Here is a 19,928-nt window from a genome sequence, read left to right as displayed (position 1 = left end):
GTTGACCCTTTTGAACTCAAAAAACTTTTTTTACAAATATTATGATCACACAAAGTCTAAACACGTGAAGAGATGAACAATTCATACTGTGAACATGGATTGAAGATGCCAGGACAGCAAAGGCAGATGGCAAGATTGGCATGGCAAGGTTTAACAGCTCAAATTTGTCTTCATTACACAAAGAGTTGGAAATAAAGTTTGTACAACCGGTGACCTATTTTGTACTGATTTACAGAGCTGTCAATAAGACTGCCACCCTCTTTCATTGTAAGAAAACCAGCACTCTAAATAATTCACGTGGCTTAGTAAATGCATCACAAAAATAAAGTTATATTAATTTTATAAAGTCTCTTAAAATCATTCAACTGATGGAGGAACATACAAAAAATGTATAAAATATCCAACAGTTAAGTTCTCTAAAATATACATAGTTTATGTAATGAAAAACAATATTTAATTAAATTATACTTTTAATTAACACTTAATTTTTCTAATGAATCCTAATAGAAATTTAATAAATTTTAAGTTATTCAGATTTACTTTTCTTTTTTACATTTACACAATTTAAACGGTATATTTCTTTGAGTTCACATCTTTAAAATCTACTCATTTTTAGTGCAAATTATTTCACGTAAAATCACTCGAAAATTCTTGATGTTTATTCAAAACAAAATTTCTGAAAGAAAATAAAATCAGGTTGAGTGTGTGGGTGGGTGAGTTAGTGAATATTCAGATGGATTACTTGAAACTGTGGCGTCTTCTCTTGACCATCCATAAAGTGGCAAAGTGTTTGTTGGTATTGGTCGTGGTGTCTTCAGGGCTCTTCCATTTCAATTAGACCCAAGATGAGATGTTTTGGCACAAGCAGCTCACTTTTCATCCACAGTGGACTATCAGTTCCAAGACCTCTAATAGAGATCTATTGATGTGTTAGAGGATATGAAGTCTGACAGATGTCTTTGGCAGTGATGAACTCTGTTCTGCTGACAATTAGTGGCTGCTTGTTTCCAATGTAAACACAACAGCTCTTAAAGGGACAGTAGCCCTAAAAAAATAAAACCATTCACCCTTATGTCTTTCCAAATGATTTTCTTCTGCAGACCAAAAGGTTTTCTGAGGAACGTTGGAAACTAAAACAATATCAGCCTCCATTGACTTCCATTGTATAAAAAATATATTCAAAAATTATAATTACAAATATCTTGTGTTGTACAGAAGTCAAACCATACTGGTTTGAACAACATGACAGTGAATAGATCACAAAATGTATCTTTTGGGGTAAACCATTCATTTAAGTTCCATGAAAATATATGGTTTGAACCAACAAATAAATAATTGCACATCTTTAATATAATTCATTTGTCCTTTCTTCGAAATGCCATTCTAGCATACGGCTATAAAGCAACAATTACTTTATAAAAATATGAATAAAAAAACAGGTTAAACGACTCCTGAAATTTCCCTTTAAATGAACAGATGCACGTGCCTCTAATCTGTTCAGTTTGGACTCATTTGGCAAGTGCTTAGGATTTCCTTTTTTTAATTCATTTTGAGAGCATGTTGGCAATTGGCATGTGGTTTTCATGTTCAGTGTAGCATGTGCGTATCTGATTGACCACAAAACTCAGAAAATGAACTTAAATAACATTTACTTGTTCAAATGTCACAAAACAGAGCAGTAGAGCAAAGGAAAGAATGATTGAAGAGGTCATTTAACAGGTGAATAATCAGTTCATTTTACACAGCAGTAGCTCCTGCCACGTGTCACACAAGAAAAATCGATTACAAGACACCGCACAATCTCACTCAGACACACACAAAATGTAAAGCAGCATCATCGACATCATTGCAGACTAAATGTAACACGAGATCGGGACTCCAGAAGAAATAGAAATCAAGCATGTACACAGCAAAATAAAGGTAAATGTTGTTGAGGCTCACAGTAAACACAGCCTTGTTAAGGCACACGACTAACTCCGGGTACCATTGTAAACCGCTGTACGAAGTCAGAGGTAATGTGTTATCACAAATCAAAATGATCAACCAGATTAATAACAAAGTCCTACAGAACAACTAAATCACAAGCTAAATAACATTTCATTCTGCAGAAGCCGTTTGGTCCTCCAAGGCGAGGGGAACGGTAGTCACAGTTACTACGGTAAAATGAATGTCACGCTAGGGCACAGGTCCGGCCTGCTTCAGACTGTCGGCTCTCGCTTCATTAAAAAGAAAAAATGGGCGGTCATCATGAAGCAGTTCCACCTTAAAAGCAAACTGGCTCCCTCTGTTGGTCTGCAGAGGAAAGGCACTGAAAAATAAACGTGACATCGTGTGGGGAGTACAGAAGCAACAGCAGGCATACTGTGCTTTCAGCAGTTCTCTGCGTGGAGCCTGATGTGTGGAGGATACACCCCACACACGCAATCTCCAACCAGCTGGGCCTTCACGTGTGACAGCGGAGATACTAACTAAAGTGAGGTGGGAAAGCAGAAATAAAAAACAAGAACAGGCGTGAAACCATTAAGAGGTGAGGATGGATGACGCATATCCTCCAAGTGCAACACTAAACATTCTCGGGAAACCCTGACTCCGTATTAAGATGGAGGGATGGAAAATAGTGCAACAAGAATGGTGCATTGTGGGGGGAAAAATAATTTGAGAAGAGACTAAAACCAACCCGGCATAAGAGCTCCCCCAACGAGTCATAATCGTATTGGGCTTGGCACTGGTTTGTGAGTAGAAACGTTTGTAGTGGGGGGAGCTATTCTAGACATTGAACAACTATATACACAACTTACCAGAAGCGTCGCTGAAAAAAACTACCGTCCTGCTTAAATCAAAATAAACCAAATAAAAAAAAGCTACAAAACAGGACCAACAGGTGGGAAGGAGTCCTTACCTTTCATTATCTGTTGCATCTTTGGGTGAAAAAAAAAAAAAACGTAAAATAAAATTTTAAAAAGCAAATAAAATAAAACTATTTACATACACATTGAAATAACACACAAAAAACAATCATCCAATCGCTGACATGACTGATCTGAGCTTCAGGGTCTTCCACTTGTTTGCATTTTTTTGCCCAGGTGACCCACTCTCATACCGCCCTCACACACACTTAAAAGGTAGTATTAAGTAGGTGCCATCCTCTTTGAAAGCTGCGTTTTAGAGGAAGTCCCCGATCGATGGTTAAAAGATGCGCTTGCGTTTCAGGTAGGAGTCGGCGTAGTGCCCGCCGAGACCCTGAGAGTGCTGACCAACATAACCACCCTCCGGACTGGGCTCTGGAGATGGGATGAGACGGGAGAACAGACGCTTATGCCCTCCAATGGGAGTCTAGAGAGGGAGAGAAATCGAAAGTCGCACTAAGAATACCTGTTGAAAGGTTCCTGGCACACTTATACAATAATTGACAAGGAGTAAATATAGACGCTGCAGACATCAGAGCTGAAAATGGCCTACCTTCATTCCAGCACCAGGTGCAGCAGAAAATAGGCTGGAATGAGTCACTAGAGGCATTCCGACGGCCTGAAGAACCACAAAAAGCACTTTAGAAAACTTTCAGGACCATCTCGCGCTTATTCAGTCCATACAAACACAAAGGGTACAAGGATGAACATTGTGTGCTGTTGAAAACCTCAGAGAAGACACTCGGGTCATTTCTGAAAATTGAATCAGAGTTTTGAAAAAGGATCCATGCAAGTGATTCTTGGGCTTGTGGCCAGCTGTGGTATAAAGAGTGAGGCTGGTTTGGATCACAGTGCGATGAAAGGCTTTACAAGATAAATGGCAAATCAATGTGTAGCGTTGAATACACATGACACTGATGGTCTCAATCCAGCACCCGAAGAGTCAAACGTTCATATACAGCGATATGTCAGCCAAAAATCTGTATTGGCCAATAGTTTAAAAATGATCAGCCGATGATCAGCTGTTATAGATAATATAATCTGGTGTGCATACCTGGACTACAGTTAACTTCCAGATTTGAGCTTGGTATTGCAGTCTAAATTTGGAGTGGCAAGTTTAGCCAAGTAATGGTTTCTTTTGCTTGTTATCAGAAATAATCTACAGGCACTATTATTTGTGAATGTGTGCCAGAAGTTAAAGGCAGTCCACGAATGCATGCATGCACAGTAACGTTTGTTCATGTTGTTGCTTTGGGAAAAAAAATGCAATTAATTTATGCTCTTTATATAGAAAATGTTAAAGGAGTCATCGAATAAAAATCTGACTTTTTCTGTGTTTAAGTGCTATAGTCGCATCCCTGCTGTATCTACAAACTCAAAAACCATGAAAAATGACAACACAGTAACTTTGATTTGGTGAGGCTTTCTCTGCAAGCGTGTGAGAAATCGAGCCGATCAGATTTCGCTCCCCTTCTGATGTAGGAAGGGGCTCTTATTATAATATCACCACCCACGTTTCCACCCACAGTGCTGCCGCCATTGTTGTTTTCATAAGTGACAGCGATGAATTTGTTCTGACGTCATGGCAAAAGTTTGCAGAAAACATGCTAAATGTACAGTCTTTGGCTGCACAGACGAACACAAATCCTTATTTAGAGTCACAACCTCGGAGACCAGAAACCATAAGTAAAAACCTGCTTGTTTGCGCGAATCACTTCAAGCCGGAGTGCTTTTTCAATCTGGGACAGTACAAGCAGGATTAGCTTCAAAGTTGTTCCTCAAGAGGGATCGAGACCGACTGAACGAGACAAAACTGCCGATGCAAGTAATATTTATCAACAGTCTGAATTGACGTAAATCTACAGTGTATACGGGAGGATAACGTTAGCATATGATAGCGAAGGGAGCCAAGTCAGTCACGGGCTAAATAGAGCATTCAAAGCAGGTGTTAAACTTGCTCTATATTCATTTTATTTGGCAAATGGGCAATTGGAGTTTGGCTGTATGCATGTTAATACACTATGTGCGTTAATATGTTCAGCTGCGGCAAGCTGTTACTATTGTTTTGCTAATTTACTAGGGCGAACACTGCGGTTAGTTTCGTTTTAAACGTCTCAAATCATTCATCCTTAGGCTAAAAAAATCTGCCACAGCAAACAGAGCATACCATTTATGCTCTCACGTTGTGTGTTTATAACTTACAATGACAAGCGCTAAAATCCACGTAATTCCACTGACATCTGCAGCTGCGCATTAGGTAGGTATACAGGCACAACATGAGCACATTACTAGAACGCGCCGTTTGCTGTGACGGATTTTTTTTAGTCTGAGGAATGATTTGAGAAGTTTAAAACAAAACACCGCGGAACGATTGCCATGGCAGTACTACACGTGTGTTGTGTTGATATGCCGGACTGAAGGGGGATGGGGTGCACAGTAACTCATTATTTAAAGAGACATGCACCAAAATGGGTTGCTGTGAGCATAGCTGTTTTTGACAAGGCAAAAAGGCTTTGGTTTTGTTTACACAGCCATTGAGTGTTTTTAAGCAAATATGTTAGACATTTCATGAAGACCCTAATAAATCATAATAACTTGTTTCTTAAAGGGCTCATCGGATAAGCACTTTCAACATTACCAGTTTGATGTTCAATATAAATAGTCATTGTATGAATTACTAACATTCAGAAAGTTGATGGCGCAGTTTTTGTAAAAATCCACCGCTTGAGCACGCACATTCAAAACATAATGGGAAGAAGTCGTCTTCAACTCCACCACTAATAATTAATCAGACATGAATGAGAAATCAGGTTAATGGATGATGTAATGTAATAAAGTTTTATTAATGTTGCGTTTGATGACATGATTTTATTTCATCAAAATGAGTTAGACGCATTAGACGTAATTCATAAAATTAATTCATTACTATTTAGTCAGATTAGACTTAGATTAGATTTAGAACGATTACTGCTTGTTCAGTAAATATACAGTATACACATAGACAACAAAGCATCACGTATATATTGTCATGGTTTCTACGGCAGTAAAAGCAGAAACTGAGGGTAATACCAGAGACGGTGTTATTAGGGAGATGCAAGATCTGGAGAAAGCGTAACTGCTTACACAAATCACGTGAGGCACCTCAGCCAATCATAACAGTCTCTAGTCTCCTTTCCTGCATTCTGCTGAAGGTTGCAGACTTTCCACCTAGTGTGGTAATGCGGATATGATGCCATTGACAGGCGACTGCCAGACACGGTACGTGTCACTGGTTAGAATGGCAATTTTGGAAACATTTGAGATATTGTAAGTACTCAACTGAACAAAATGTATAACAATGGCCTAGTGGTTATTGGATATTTTATTGCAAAAAAGTTACAAACTGCACATTTAAGGAAATATTATGTTATCTTCAGAATTTGGGTAATGCGAGTTAATATAGCCAAACTACTGATATCGGCATAACTATCGCACCTGTAGAGAAATTTAGTAGCAGTGATTCTCCAATTCATGGCCTGATGATCAAATCTTAAATCTACAACTTAAGTAAAACTGTCAAAAAAAATCTGAACACACTGGTGGTCAAAAACATTGAGCATGTTGCGAGTACCTTATTGAGCTGTGTGGAGGGGACGTTTGCTGGAGCCCCAAAACCAAAATAAGATGACTGAGGAGGGCTGGGTGCGTAGTTGAAAGGAGATCCTGAATCAATGAAACCTGCATGTCCGGACTGCTGCAGGAAAAAATATAATTTCTCACGTGTCCGATTTCTAAACGGTCTCTAGCTGATGCAGTCGATGGTGGTGATGTCATACCTGCACACCATAGCTAGAAAGTGCTGCATTCTCCAACGCGTCCTGCTGCTCATACAGGTGAGACAAGGGGTCCTTTTGGGTAAGACGGAGGACAAAGGCATTGGTTGGTAAGGCAGTGACATCGAGTTAAAGGTGGCGATTAAAACACGAGCCAACCTGGTGCAGAGGAGGATACTCTGGCGTGTAGGAGTCCTGGAAGCGCAGGCTGTAATTTGAGTGGATGCTGTGGTTCGCGCGCTGGTTGGATGCGTTGCCTGGCCCTGTCCTTTTCCTGTAGGGATGGGCTCTGGTACTGGCACCTAAAAAAGAAAGTGACTTTGAGTAACAAGACCTTGTGCTTCTTTAGTCATCGTGAATTGGCTTAAGTGTTTGACAAGTAGACTCGCCTGAAGATGGGAATATGCTGGGAGCAGTGAGAAAGGGGTTCTGGGATACACAAATTTCTTTAGGAGGCTCACCCAATATAGAAACCTTAACAAGAATAGGAAAGTGTTCTGAATATAACTGATTTATGCAGATTTAGCAGAGCAAATATGACAAAAGAACATGTGGCTATACAGGAAGAGCATCTCTCACCCCTGGAAGAGTTTGCCCGTCTGTTCCTAACATACCACCCAATAGGGGCATGTTAATTCCCTGCAAAGAAGGAGAAGGCGTTGGAGGAAAACCAATGGGAGTGGCTGGCGTCTCAGTTTCTCTCCCCAACGTTTGGCCCAGGGATGGTTGTTTGATGGGTCCAATAGGCTCATTCTGCAAGCCCAAACTTGAAGCAATACCACCTGAAATTGCAAAATAGCACATTAATCCCCGAAGCGGTCCCACTTTTTGTGGCCAATGTGTGTCTTTTGGGGTGTCAGGTAATGGCAATAACTGAATTATTTAGCAGATTTAAAGTGAGTTCACAAAAAAATAATGCTCTAATTTTTTGTTCATACTTATTTCATTGCAAAACTGTATGACTTTCTACTGCAGAACATCCCCATTCACTTACATTGTCTGGACACAAACCCACTGAGATCACTGACATCTCCCAAAATATTTTATTTTTCCACAGAGGAGTGTGTCATATATAGGTTTTGAATGACATGAGGGTGAACAAATGACAGAATTCTCATTTTTGGTTGAACTTTAGTACACAAATGCCCAAACTTAAAGGGATAGTTCACCCAAAAATAACTCAACATTTACTTGCCTTCGAGTGTAATCTGTATAAATTTCTTTATGATGAACACCGAGAAAAATTGCTTGTAACCAAACAGTTCTTGGACCCCATTGACTACCATAGTAGGAACAATTCCTTTATAATTTCTTTGTTCTGTTGAACCCAAAAAAGATATTTTGAAGATTGTAGGAAAGCAAACAGTTTTGTTGCACTTTTGCCAACGCGATTTCTTCCCAAGTAAGAAAACAACAGGTGCACAACAACAAACTCGGAATGTGACTATTTCCCAAGAAAGAAAAAAAACAGGTTCGGTGTAAAATACGTGATACCTTGAGGTAACTCTCCCAGCAGGTTAATGCCTTGTTGGAGGGAAAGCGAGGCGAGAGGACTTTCACTCAGCAATCCAGCCTGCAGACAAACAGTACCATATTATTACAAACCCACTTCATACCACAGACGTACCTTAATAGGTTTGACTTTTACCAAAAATAAACCGCAAACCAAAGGACCCAGATAAATATTCCTGCTAATATCTACAGGGAAAACTACCAACCACACAAGTCAATTATTTCTACACAAGCACACACAGCATCTCAAACCCACACTTCAGATCCACTCACACAAGGGAGGAGACTGAACTCTATACTGTGAAGAAGCTGTGCCAATAGAAGAGGGTTCCCTAAAAGTACTTGCTAGGATGGGAAAGAGAGAAAGTGAGGGCTGGAAACGAATGCAGCTGGGATGTTGGCAGGTATATGGGGTTTATTGTACCTGTTGGACTTGGTTCTGTAGCAGGATCTGCATGAGGGCAGCAGAGAGGGCGGGGTTACCCAGCAGCGGTACTGAGGGTGCGGCTCCCAAAAGACCTACATATTGAGTCAAGAGTGCATTTACATTAACACCATTAACACATTTGTTGCTTTTATCCTTAGAGCAGTCCATTTGTTATCTGAAATCAAACTGGTGATGTTGTTAACGTCATGCTCTACTTCAATGACAGGAACAGTGACATTCCCTACCAGTGAACACAAATAATTCACAATTCTTTGCTATTGAAAAACACTGTGGAAGAAGCACCTTGTTTATGTCCAGGGTTGAGAGACGCCAGTAGCATCTTTAGTGTTGCAGGGTTATTGAGGCCGGTAAGAATCTGCATAGCATTGGGTTCAGGAAGAAGACCTTTCCCTCTGTTCAAAGCCTGCAGAGACAAGACGGCAGTTTCTACACAGAAAACCTGTGAAGTGAGATTCTTCAAGGAGCTCACGATTCTATTTGATCCTCGTTGCGATTAAATTTTCAATCTCAGTTTCATTGCATGGGGTGCAAACCTTTCGCTATAAAACATGCCACTACATTGGATGATGTAAATAACTAGGTCTTTCTGAAAGCAGCGTTCTACTCTTCCCCGAGGGTCGGGTGTTTGAAACGGACAGAAACAAGAACAGGCTGGTGTTCCTTCAGGTCCAGGTAGAAACGGTCAATGATTTTGAATGCCAGTCATGTTTGTGTCAGCGCCAAATTTATGAATGTGTGCACCGATGCAAAACCATAAGAACATATTACAATGCATTTGTCAGTTTCCATTCCAGGCTTTAAACAAAAATTATGTCATTTACTCACCCACTTGTCTACTCAAAACGGTGCGACTTACTTCTGCAGAACACAAAAGATGACATTTTGAAGAATGCTGGTAACCAAACGACAGCGGTACCCATTCACTTCTATTTTGTGGAAATAAAAATCAATGCAAGTAGGGTTGGGAATCGTTTCAATTTTATTGATTCCGATTCCAATTCTGATTCTGCTTATCGATTTCGATTCTTATCGATTCCCAGTTTCGATTCCACAGTTGAAGTAAAACATTTAGATATCAACCTGTATGGTCATTTAGCCTGCTTATTGACTTGTTTGCAAAATATATATATATTTATGAGCACCGTTTTGTGTATATTTAAACATAGAAACACACCTTTTCTGATTTATTACAATTTGTATTATCATAGTTGAACTACATCATGGTTAAACAGCAGTTACTATAATACAACTATGGTTAATTTGTGATTCCTGTGCTTTAATGCAAATTCTATAGCTAAACTATGCTTACTATAGTAAAAAATATTGATAATTTTCATAAGGGCTTTTATTGAGATATCAGCAGATCATGCAACGCATGTACTTTTCTGAAAATATGCACACAGGAATTGATAAGAAGAATTCAAATTTTAATCTCAAGTATCCGATTCCTATTCCTTTCGATTCCGATCCGATTCCTAGCCTTTCGATTCCGATTCCAAATTGGAATTGATTTTCGATTCCCAACCCTAAATGCAAGTCAATGGGTACAGTCATTGTTCCACTACAAACATTCTCCAAAATACCTTTTTTGCGTTCTGTAAAAGGTCATACCAGTTTGAAATCAGTAAATGTCAGAAATGACAGTTTTTGGGTGAACTATCCCTTTATAAATCTAGATCTATGAACTCAAGGCAGGAATCACTGAACCATGAAAAGACAGACAGGGTGGAAGAGTTTACCATGGTCTGGGCAGCGATGAGGGCCGCTAGCATACTTCTTCCCGGTGGTCCAGGGGCACAGAAGGACACCCGTATGTGAGTGCCACCCAAAACTCTTCCGTCAGTCAGACGATGGGCTTCCTCGGCCATCTCGGGTGTGGAGAACTCCAGCATTGCAAACCGGCGAAAACTAGCATCTTGGCCCTGAGCAAGCTTTGACGAGAGAAAAAGAAATCGTGTTTATCAGTAGCTGTGACAGTACTGTAATGAGGTCACTCAAAGACAGCAGATCAAAAACAATGTAAGCACGGTCTCTCACTGAAACACATCCTAACAGCTCTGCCAATAAAAAGTCCATGACTAGGCTAATCTATGGAGAACACATGCATACTTAGACAAAAGGAAGACAACTTCTTGACATCACCATTCATAACAGTTCCAGGCTCTTTGCTTTGAGGGAAGAATGGTGTTAAAATACAGTAAATCAAGCTAATAAAAACTACCCACTTCAACATCAATCTAAACCCTGAAAAGGGAGCAGAACAGTTTTAAGCTCGCATGACACCTTTCTCAATTCCATAGAGAAGGGATGTGTGACACAAAGTGTCATTCCCAACAATAGATTCGTGACTGCGTGTGGTTAGTGTTTAACACAAAAAAGTCAGGCGCTCTCATTCCAGAATGACCTGCTGACTGACAGCACCTGGCCCAGCCAGATGCTAGTCACCATAGAAACCAAAGCACTCCGCTATGGAGCTCTCAGCATGGCCCCATAGAAAGCAGGTCAAAGGTGAAAGAGCCACGGGTCAGGGAAAATTCTACCATCATAAAATTCAAACTCTAATTATTAGTCATCAGGGGTCCCATTTTCATACAGAAGTATGAAATGTCATTTGTATTTCGAAATATAGGTCAACTTAAAGTCCCTGTGAACAGGGAGTTGCGATCGTTTTTACTTCAGAATTGACGCATTTCCGAGTGAAATGGAATTTTCCAATGAGAATTGCACCCCTTAAGTGGGTAGCAAAGGGGATTAAGGTAGGTCACGTAAATCACTTGGCTGTTGTGGTGCATTACAGTTAAAACACTGAAAATGGGCAGTATAAACCTCTGGTTCATCCGTGCTGTAAATGCGCTGGTGTCACATCCACACCAGCGCAATAAATGTCATTGTTACTTTTCTTAATAAACTTTTTGTCTAATGCACTGCAGTAGCCAAGTGACTTGTGTCATGACTTGCGAAGCCTACAAACAGCATTATTTTATATTAACTCATTACTCCATTACTTATTTTGAAAAGCAAAGCACACCCACACATCAGCTCTGAGAGCTCCAAGCGTTCTTATATTTTTCACCATACTCGCTTCCATTTACTTTTGACCGTATGTTCATGACATGATTTAAAAAAAAATCTTGATAGTAGAGGTATCACTATCGATACATTATTGAAAATATATATATATTGTGATAGTTACATGTATCGATATTTTTGCACAGCCCTAGTATACTACAGTGTTTACTACAATTTATAAATTTCCTACAAGGGTATTACAATTTCGCAAATACTATAGTACACTGCAATATTTTTTCGTCTGAGTGTTCAAGTTAACGGGACTTTTATTTTGACGGGTCCTCAGGAAGACGCTTGAATTTTAGCGTGTTTGATGATAGCTTCACACAAACAGTAAAAAGCTCATAAAATAAACTCCCAGAGCAACTCTGGAGATGAAGTTCATGTGTTTTATATCCCAATACGGTGCAGACGCAGAAAAATCTAGGTTAAACTGTGCACCTCATTCACTCAGACATGCAGAACAGCCAGATGACGTATTTTAGAAAAATACGTGATCTCCTTCGGCAAAGAAGCAAAAACGTGACATCTTAGTTCTGTGTCAGCTGCCGTAGTGCTTGAAAGGGAGGAAAGAGGGGTGGAGTAAGCCTTTGGTTGCAATTCACAAACTCGCCACTAGATGCCGCTAAATGTCATACACCGGACCATTAAAGGATATTGTAACTAGAATAAATAAAGGAAAAAGATCAAGATGTTAAAATAGATTTTCTACTGAAGTGCACAACAACCGAAGCTGTGGTATTTACCTGCTGCAGTGAATAAATGTCAGTGAGCAAGTAAATAAATGTCAAGTGAAACGATCTTTATAAACAATGTTTGTGGTAAGAGATTTACCTAAACTGGAGGTTTCTAAAACTACAGAGAGCAATCAAAGTCTGCACAATCCCTTATGTATGATGATCAATGAATGCTTTTACATGCACAAAATAAACTGATATCTATCAAAAATCAGCTAAAAGAGAAACCTGTTTTCACGTGTTTACATGCACAGTAATAAACCGGCTACGCAGAAAACCACGTTTACATGGAAGTTTGAGACTTGCCGGGTTTCTCACGTGCAGTGACGTCATCGTCAATAGTCTGTTTAGTAATTAAAAATGCAGCGGGAAAACGGTCAGAAGCTGGATTTTTATATCTCCTCTAGGGCTGCAACAACTAATCGATAATAATCGATAATGAAATTCGTTGTCAATGAATTTCATTATCGATTAGTTGGTCTGTGACGTCACTTGCGAGCTGCGCAGTTATAAATCAAGCGCGGCTTCTTAAAATAGACTTTAACATTTAACTAAAATCGCAATGACAGCACACAGATTTTCTAAAAGGTTCATACGTAATGAGATATACAGTACCTTTGCCCAGATATTGATACACAACCACCACACAATTGTACGCAATGTACAGCTTGTGCCACATGAATGAGTTTAAAGAAAAAAATTAGCAACTGTAAGTGATGCTTGCTTTTACAAGGAATGTTTTTTCCACCTCAGTAGTCATCTCGCTCGCCCCATTTATAAAGCGCTGGAAACATTGTACCCTTGGCTGATCAGCCATATTAGCTCAATATCGCCAGCCGTTTTTGATTAACTCTATATTCACAAGTGCTTTAGATTTCATCATCCTGATATTGTAGGAGGCAGATAATGTTCCAGCATATAATGAGGTAAACAAGCATGACAGAAGCATAAAAAAAACCCCTGAAGGGTTGTAAATTAAACATCAAATTAGAATTCAAGCATTAGAGGAATAATTAAACAGACTGTTGATTAAAATCTCACCACTACCACAAACAGGAAATAAATGTTGACCATGTACATTCTAATAATAAATAATGCATCTTTATTCAAAATGTCGTTTAAGAAATGCCACCTTTTTATAAATGGCCTACGGAAAAGCCTTAAATATTAAACAGTTGGCAATTACAAAAAGGGTCCAGCTGCATATCAGTAGTCAGTACAGAACTGACTTCATGATTCAACCAAATGGCCACATTTAGGCCCAATCCCAATTCTATTTTCTACCCCCTAAGGGTTACAAATTTTCCGCAAAGAAATGGGACACCACTACTACACTGTTATACGTCGTTGCTAGCTCCTAACGTTACGTCAGAGGACATGCGCTGATGTACCGGGTATATGACAAAAATTTATTTTCTAATATATAAAAATATATTTTCTAATATTTTTTTGCAAACGATAAAACATCACCGTAAATACAAACACAAGACTGAATGTAACATACATAAAATGAAAAATTGTCATAAAAATCCTTATTAATGGCAAAGATTACTTACATTTGGGTCTGCTTGCTCGAGTGAGCAGCCATGTTGGAAATTTCTCTTAGCCCTTCGTTTGAAGTGAGGTCCCGAAAAATCTTCATTTGAAGGGCTATCTGGCCCTTACCCTTACCCCTACCCCTCAAACCAAAAGAGAATTGAGACACCCTACCCCTTCACGCGAACATGCCAAACGGAGGAGTAAGGGGTAGAATTGGGATTGGGCTTTAATCCACTTCATGCCCCGTTGCACTTGAAAAGGTCACTTCACAACTCAACACATTGTGAAAGCCATTTTAATTAAATGCAAAATAAATAACAGATTAAGAGTTATCACAACTTGTACCAACCTGGCAGAAAATGGGCATGTGCGTGTCAGCCAGCACATTGCGGAGATCCTGAGCGGTGAGGATGGTTTGAGGTAGACGGTCCACACAGAGACAGCGCGCGTGCAGCATGGGGTAAGTGAGAGAGCCAACTTCAGTCCAGTGAACGTATAGCATGCGAGACCCAAGCTGTTTCCCCAGCAGCTCCGACTTGGCCCTCGCGGCAGAGTCCTTCTTCATGTACTCCACAAAGCCATAGCCCTTGGAGTGGCCTGTGGTGGCACTGTGCACCAGGAAGCATCGCTCGATGTTTCCGAAGGGCCGGACGAGCTCTTCGAACTGTTGCTGGGTGAAAGCCCTGGGTAGGTTGGCAATGCATAGCAAAGCGTCCGTCGGCTGCAGCTGTACAGAGATCTCGCGGTCACGGAGCACGTATTGGTGAAATTCCTTAATCGCGAACTGGGCCTGCTCGCCATTCAGCAGCGTCACAAAGGCTTGAATAGAAAAACAGTTTATACAAACATAAGAAAATGCATAAAGCAACAAAAGCAACAATATTATCTTAATAAATAGATCCTGCAAAAGATACCTGCACTTGTTTACACTTATGACTTTAACTCCAAGGAAATTTGATGCTCATTTCTTTAAACAATGAAATTATATTTTTACAAAGTTTTACTTATTTTAACGTTTTTTTTTAACTAAGGTGGACAACTAAAATTTTATTCTGCATTTTAAAGGGGTCATATGACAGGGCTAAAACGAATATTATGGTTTGTTTTAGATGTAATGCAATGTGTATACACTGTTTAAGGTTCAAAAACGCTGTATTTTCCACATACCGTGCATGTTTGTATCTCCTCTTTGCCCCGCCTCTCTGAAAACGCGCAGATTTTTTACAAAGCTCATCGCTCTGAAAAGCGAGGTGTGCTATGATTGGCCAGTTAACAGTGCGTAGTGATTGGTGGAATACTGCAAGTGTGTGACGGAAATGTAACACCTCTACAATTGTTTTGGAACCTGGTGTTCCAATTATGGTAACTGACAGGTACAGTACGCCCACCTTACTTGCGTATACATTTGGGCGGTCTTAGTCAAGTCATACCACGAACTGATGTAGATTTGTGGGGGTGTGGTTACACGAGGCGTTTCAGGCAGGTCTGGGTGAGCATTCGCTTTTAGATAGAATGCATCTTTTGTTCCCACACTTTAATTTGTGCAATTTTACGTGTCTAATACATGCATGGGCAACTTATAACACACCAAAGACACAGAAAAACACGTATTTGCGCCATACGAGCCCTTTAAAGATTTATAAAAGTTTGGAAAACATGAGAAAACTCCTGTTAGATCAATTCAAATGGGTTCAATACACTGGAAAAACGTAAAATAAATTGTAAAATGTACAACTTAAATGCAATGAATAAAGTGTCTGTAAAGTGCCAAAAGTAGGGATGGGTACCGAAACCCGGTATTAAACGGGCCCCGGGGCAAAATTATGAAAGACCGGAGCATCGATAAGCTCCTCCCTTACCGGTTCTGCTTTCGGTCCTCGGGGAAAAAAAATCTAATATCTTGCACATTTTATATCAACATTAGTTTCTAATTTTCAATAACACCAAGAATTTAGTCTTTGGTGCAAGCATATTCGTTATTCCCAGCAGAGCGCGCGAGGCGGCACGGCACGGCATGGCAAGTCACGTCACGTGTCTCTCGCGCAGTTTGTGTCTACACAGCACGCACACACACGAACAGCCGCACAGAAGAAAGACGCTCTTAATTCGCGGCGATGGCAGAGAGAACTAAACGTTCAAAAGTGTGGTTACACTTCACCAAAGTTGATGCTAACAGTGACAATGCTCGTAGCCACAAGTGCAACAAAACCTTTGCTNGTCACGTCACGTCACGTGTCTCTCGCGCAGTTTGTGTCTACACAGCGCGCACACACACGAACAGCCGCACAGAAGAAAGACGCTCTTAATTCGCGGCGATGGCAGAGAGAACTAAACGTTCAAAAGTGTGGTTACACTTCACCAAAGTTGATGCTAACAGTGACAATGCTCGTAGCCACAAGTGCAACAAAACCTTTGCTTGTAAGGGTGGAAACACAAGTAATCTGTCAAAAGTGCATCATGTACAGACAGAGAGATGCACTGTTTTTGACTGCTTAGCCCTTACTTATGCCCCATCTACATCAGGTATGTCTGCTGAATGCTTGAACATTCTTTATAATATGTGCTAATGCCATTCACCCATTTAAAACAAATGTAAATTCGATCTAACTGGTTTCCATAACCTCACCTTAAAATCTATGCTAATTCCACATGGGTGAAAGGAAATGACACATTTAATCCATTTTCTATTAGTTAACTTCTTAAAAAAATAAATCAGCCTATGTGTGTAATCATTTATTATTACAGAGAACTAAAATAATTCAGTGCGGTATACACAAAATAAACATGTACAAATAAATAACTATTTAGAGTAAAATTCAGTTACCCTTCAGAAAAGGGAAGGATAAGGATTAAAGAATTTATGAAAAAGAGGAATTCTTTTGTTGTAAATTATTTATTTTGAATTATTTATTGTTAATTATGTTAATTCAAATAAAGCAATGTTAATTCTGTTCCTAATTTGTTTCTTCAAAGTAAAAAAGTAAACAAAGTAAAACCTGCAATCTGTAAATAAAGTGGTTTTAGTTGAATTGCAAAAGGATTTTAATTAACACCATGCCATCCAAAACCACTTCAGTTTTTGCATGACTGCATGAAATTTGTCCATATGATAATGTAATGAGTCATACGCACCTGTCCCTTTGTACTTGTCCACAAAGCAGTACTTCAAATCATAATTGCTTAACAGCTCATGCACTTCCTAAAGAAAAAAATAAACAAAATGTCTAAATATGGAGACAATTTATTCATTGATTAATCGTTGCATTCTTCATTATAGCAGATGCAACCAAACACAGAGAATGGGCCGAGGTCACAGCTCTTTTCATTTCATCGTCATATTTGCAGTTTCTGTACCCACGGCTGTTATTTTGCTTCAAAATCTAAATCACAGGACTGAAAAATCAAAGTAAGAGAGTCATGACTTAATTTTAGGGATGCACGATAAATTATCGGCCACATCGGTATCGGCCGATAAATGGCCCTTTTTAATGTTATCGGCCGATATATTATAGCTGATAAATAATAAATTATTTCCTCTGGTTAAACTTCTTCAGCTGCACGCTGCTCACAGTTAAAATCCATTACAGTACTGTCTTTCTGTCATGATCATTCAACTTGCTGCTATTAGCAAAACATTGTTGATGTAGGTACAGTATTAATGAATGTGTAAATTATAGGAACAAAGCATATAGTTTGAATCAGACTGCGGTCAGAATGCTTTCTGTCTTGAGACCTGTTAGACACGTGGCTATTGAAAACATTTTTCTGGGTTGTTCTGCAAGAAAATCTATAATTTGTTTATTAAATAAAAAATATACCAGAAAAGTTTGAAGGTTAATGAATCGTATAGTGTAAAGTAGGCTTGGCACATAATTTTCAGGGAAAAAAAGAAAACTAATGGTTACCTAGTTTTCTGAAGTCAATGTTTTCAAATAAAAGCAGTTGTCCACATTTTGCCTTTTGTTTCAGTCCTAGGGAATTTTGTTAATATTTAGATACTGTATATCGGCCAATATATCGGTTATCGGCTTCCAATGTTAAAGAATAATCGGTTATCGGCTGCATTCTGCATTCAAGATAACATTACGTCACCATAATATGAACCAGCACTTTCTTTTGGTGTCAGTGAAAGCAAAATGCGTTGTTTGAGCGCCTTCGGCCTTTTGTCACCCTCGCGGCTCCCATACAATACCAGAGCTGCGCGCACGCACGCACGCACACCTGTTTTCCCCACGAATCAAGCATTTTCCTAAGTGAACCACATCCACAAAGAGTCAACTGACCCCTGAATTTATCACAATACAATGAAAGAGCCCGTAAATCTGGATTACAACCCCACGTGACAAACAGGTGAATTCCGTAAACGTCCGCTTTTCAAAACATCTAACATCTAGACTTAAAGTTAGGGAGTTACGTTAATTATTCAGCGCGAAGTCAATAGAATTAGGTCAATGATGCATCTGTGTTGAGGGAGAGGAATAGTTGACATTTTCACATTGTTTGTAAACTTTTGGATGACCGTAAAGTGATAAAGATTTTCAAGAATCGTTTTTTTTAAATATGGGATTTTGAACTGAAGCCTCCATTTAAAATGACTAAAACAGTTGTAGTATCCCATGATAAGCATCCGGACATTTGGTTGATCAAATGAATGGGCAAATGGCCTCCCACAGCAACAACTCCAATCTGTCTACATTCTTTTATGATCTCAAATGACGCTGTATGTGTTCTAGTCAGACCAACTATTAAATAATGTAGCTAAATTCAAAATAAATGAAAGCCTGTCATTATTTACCGAGTCAGCGATAACTAAAACACCAAAAATCGTGGCAACGCTTTCAATGTTTGAGACGCGTGTAAAGTTGAGCAAGTTTAACGGATATGAAGTTTTGTACTCACCTGGTTGCTAATATCGGCGGGGAGGTTCTTGATGATGATTTTGCGGCGATTGTAAAACTCTCTTCTGGTTCTTTCCAAACGGCTCGCGATCTCTTCTGGAGTGAGGGCCGTCACCTCATCATCAGCCCGTCGCACACAGTCGCTACCTGTCGGTGAACCCACGTCGCCGGTGTCCCCATCGAAACAGTTTTCAGGTTCGGCTGCTTGCTCGTAACTATTGAAGAGCGGATTTCTAGCGAAATTGGCACCAGTGTAAGATTTGTCGTCTCTAGCAGCTGAGCTATCGGACACTGCGGCCGCCATGTCTCGTGTTGAAGTTCGTGCGCTCGGAGTGCTCGTTTGCTTTGGCCAGTTTAAACAATACACACATGCGAGAAACTCGCCCTCTGATTGGTCGAGAGGAAATGCGCTTTTCTTTTTGGCATGAGAGGCGGGGCCAACGAGTCTCAAATTTGAACACTCAGTTGCCAGGTACCATCATAACTAAATAAACGATAAATAAAAGTCGCAATATTTGTTTGGGTTTATTTTACCTGTATATTTGTAAACGATGAATGGAAAAATGATCGCAGTGTTGTTATTATACACAAACTTGTATTATTTTTAGTTGCGGGATAACAGTAAAATCTGACTGTTGTTAAAAAACTTATATTATAAACTTATATTATAAACGTATATATATTATAAATCAAAACGTTAAGTGTAAGGAACACCAAACCCACCAAAAATTCATTTCAAGTTTTAATTTTCGAGCGTTCTATAAAAATGTTATATTTAGCTAGAAAATTCCTTTATTTAGCTCAATGCTTAATTATTCTAATGTTAGCAACGTCTGTATATTGCATTCATCTTGTTTTAAAACTAACGAAGTCCTTTTAAATTCAGACCAAGGTTGCCAGATTGAATGCCAATCGACGTCACGGGGTCAACAATGCATTCGCAAGTGTTGTAGGTTTCGCTGTCTTTATAAAACTAATCCTTTCATGAAGAAGTTATGCATGTTTGT

General features: G+C 39.4%; 1 protein-coding gene across 2 annotated transcripts; it reads right to left on the bottom strand.

The window, feature by feature from the left end:
- Window positions 1-1,632: 1,632 nt before the first annotated feature.
- raver1 (ribonucleoprotein, PTB-binding 1) lies at window positions 1,633-19,261 on the bottom strand. Of its 2 annotated transcripts, none has more exons than XM_057345433.1 (14): window positions 18,923-19,261; window positions 17,156-17,222; window positions 14,373-14,842; window positions 10,418-10,609; window positions 8,961-9,081; window positions 8,655-8,749; window positions 8,213-8,291; window positions 7,298-7,500; window positions 7,108-7,192; window positions 6,878-7,020; window positions 6,722-6,793; window positions 6,517-6,639; window positions 3,460-3,525; window positions 1,633-3,333 (listed from the first exon to the last, which is right to left on the bottom strand). In XM_057345433.1, exons 1-14 carry the CDS (start codon window positions 19,223-19,225, stop codon window positions 3,187-3,189), a joined length of 2,166 nt encoding a protein of 721 aa, XP_057201416.1. In that variant the 5' UTR covers window positions 19,226-19,261; the 3' UTR covers window positions 1,633-3,186. The 2 variants fall into 2 exon arrangements, with proteins under 2 accessions (XP_057201416.1, XP_057201417.1); XM_057345434.1 differs by having other exon boundaries at window positions 6,517-6,636.
- Window positions 19,262-19,928: the final 667 nt, after the last annotated feature.

Source organism: Triplophysa rosa, linkage group LG11 (assembly GCF_024868665.1).
Source record: "Triplophysa rosa linkage group LG11, Trosa_1v2, whole genome shotgun sequence".
NCBI classification, from domain to species: domain Eukaryota; kingdom Metazoa; phylum Chordata; class Actinopteri; order Cypriniformes; family Nemacheilidae; genus Triplophysa; species Triplophysa rosa.
Note: the sequence above shows the minus strand (reverse complement) of the source record. Positions and strands in the feature narration are given on the sequence as shown.

Coding starts and splice junctions, on each gene's coding strand:
- raver1 (XM_057345433.1), bottom strand. CDS start 19,225: ATGGCGGCCGCAGTGTCCGATAGCTCAGCTGCTAGAGACGACAAATCT. Junction 7,193..7,297: donor ACGGGCAAACTCTTCCAGGG/GTGAGAGATGCT, acceptor ATTCTTGTTAAG/GTTTCTATATTGGGTGAGCC. Junction 3,526..6,516: donor CCTCCACACAGCTCAATAAG/GTACTCGCAACA, acceptor GTGGTTCTTCAG/GCCGTCGGAATGCCTCTAGT.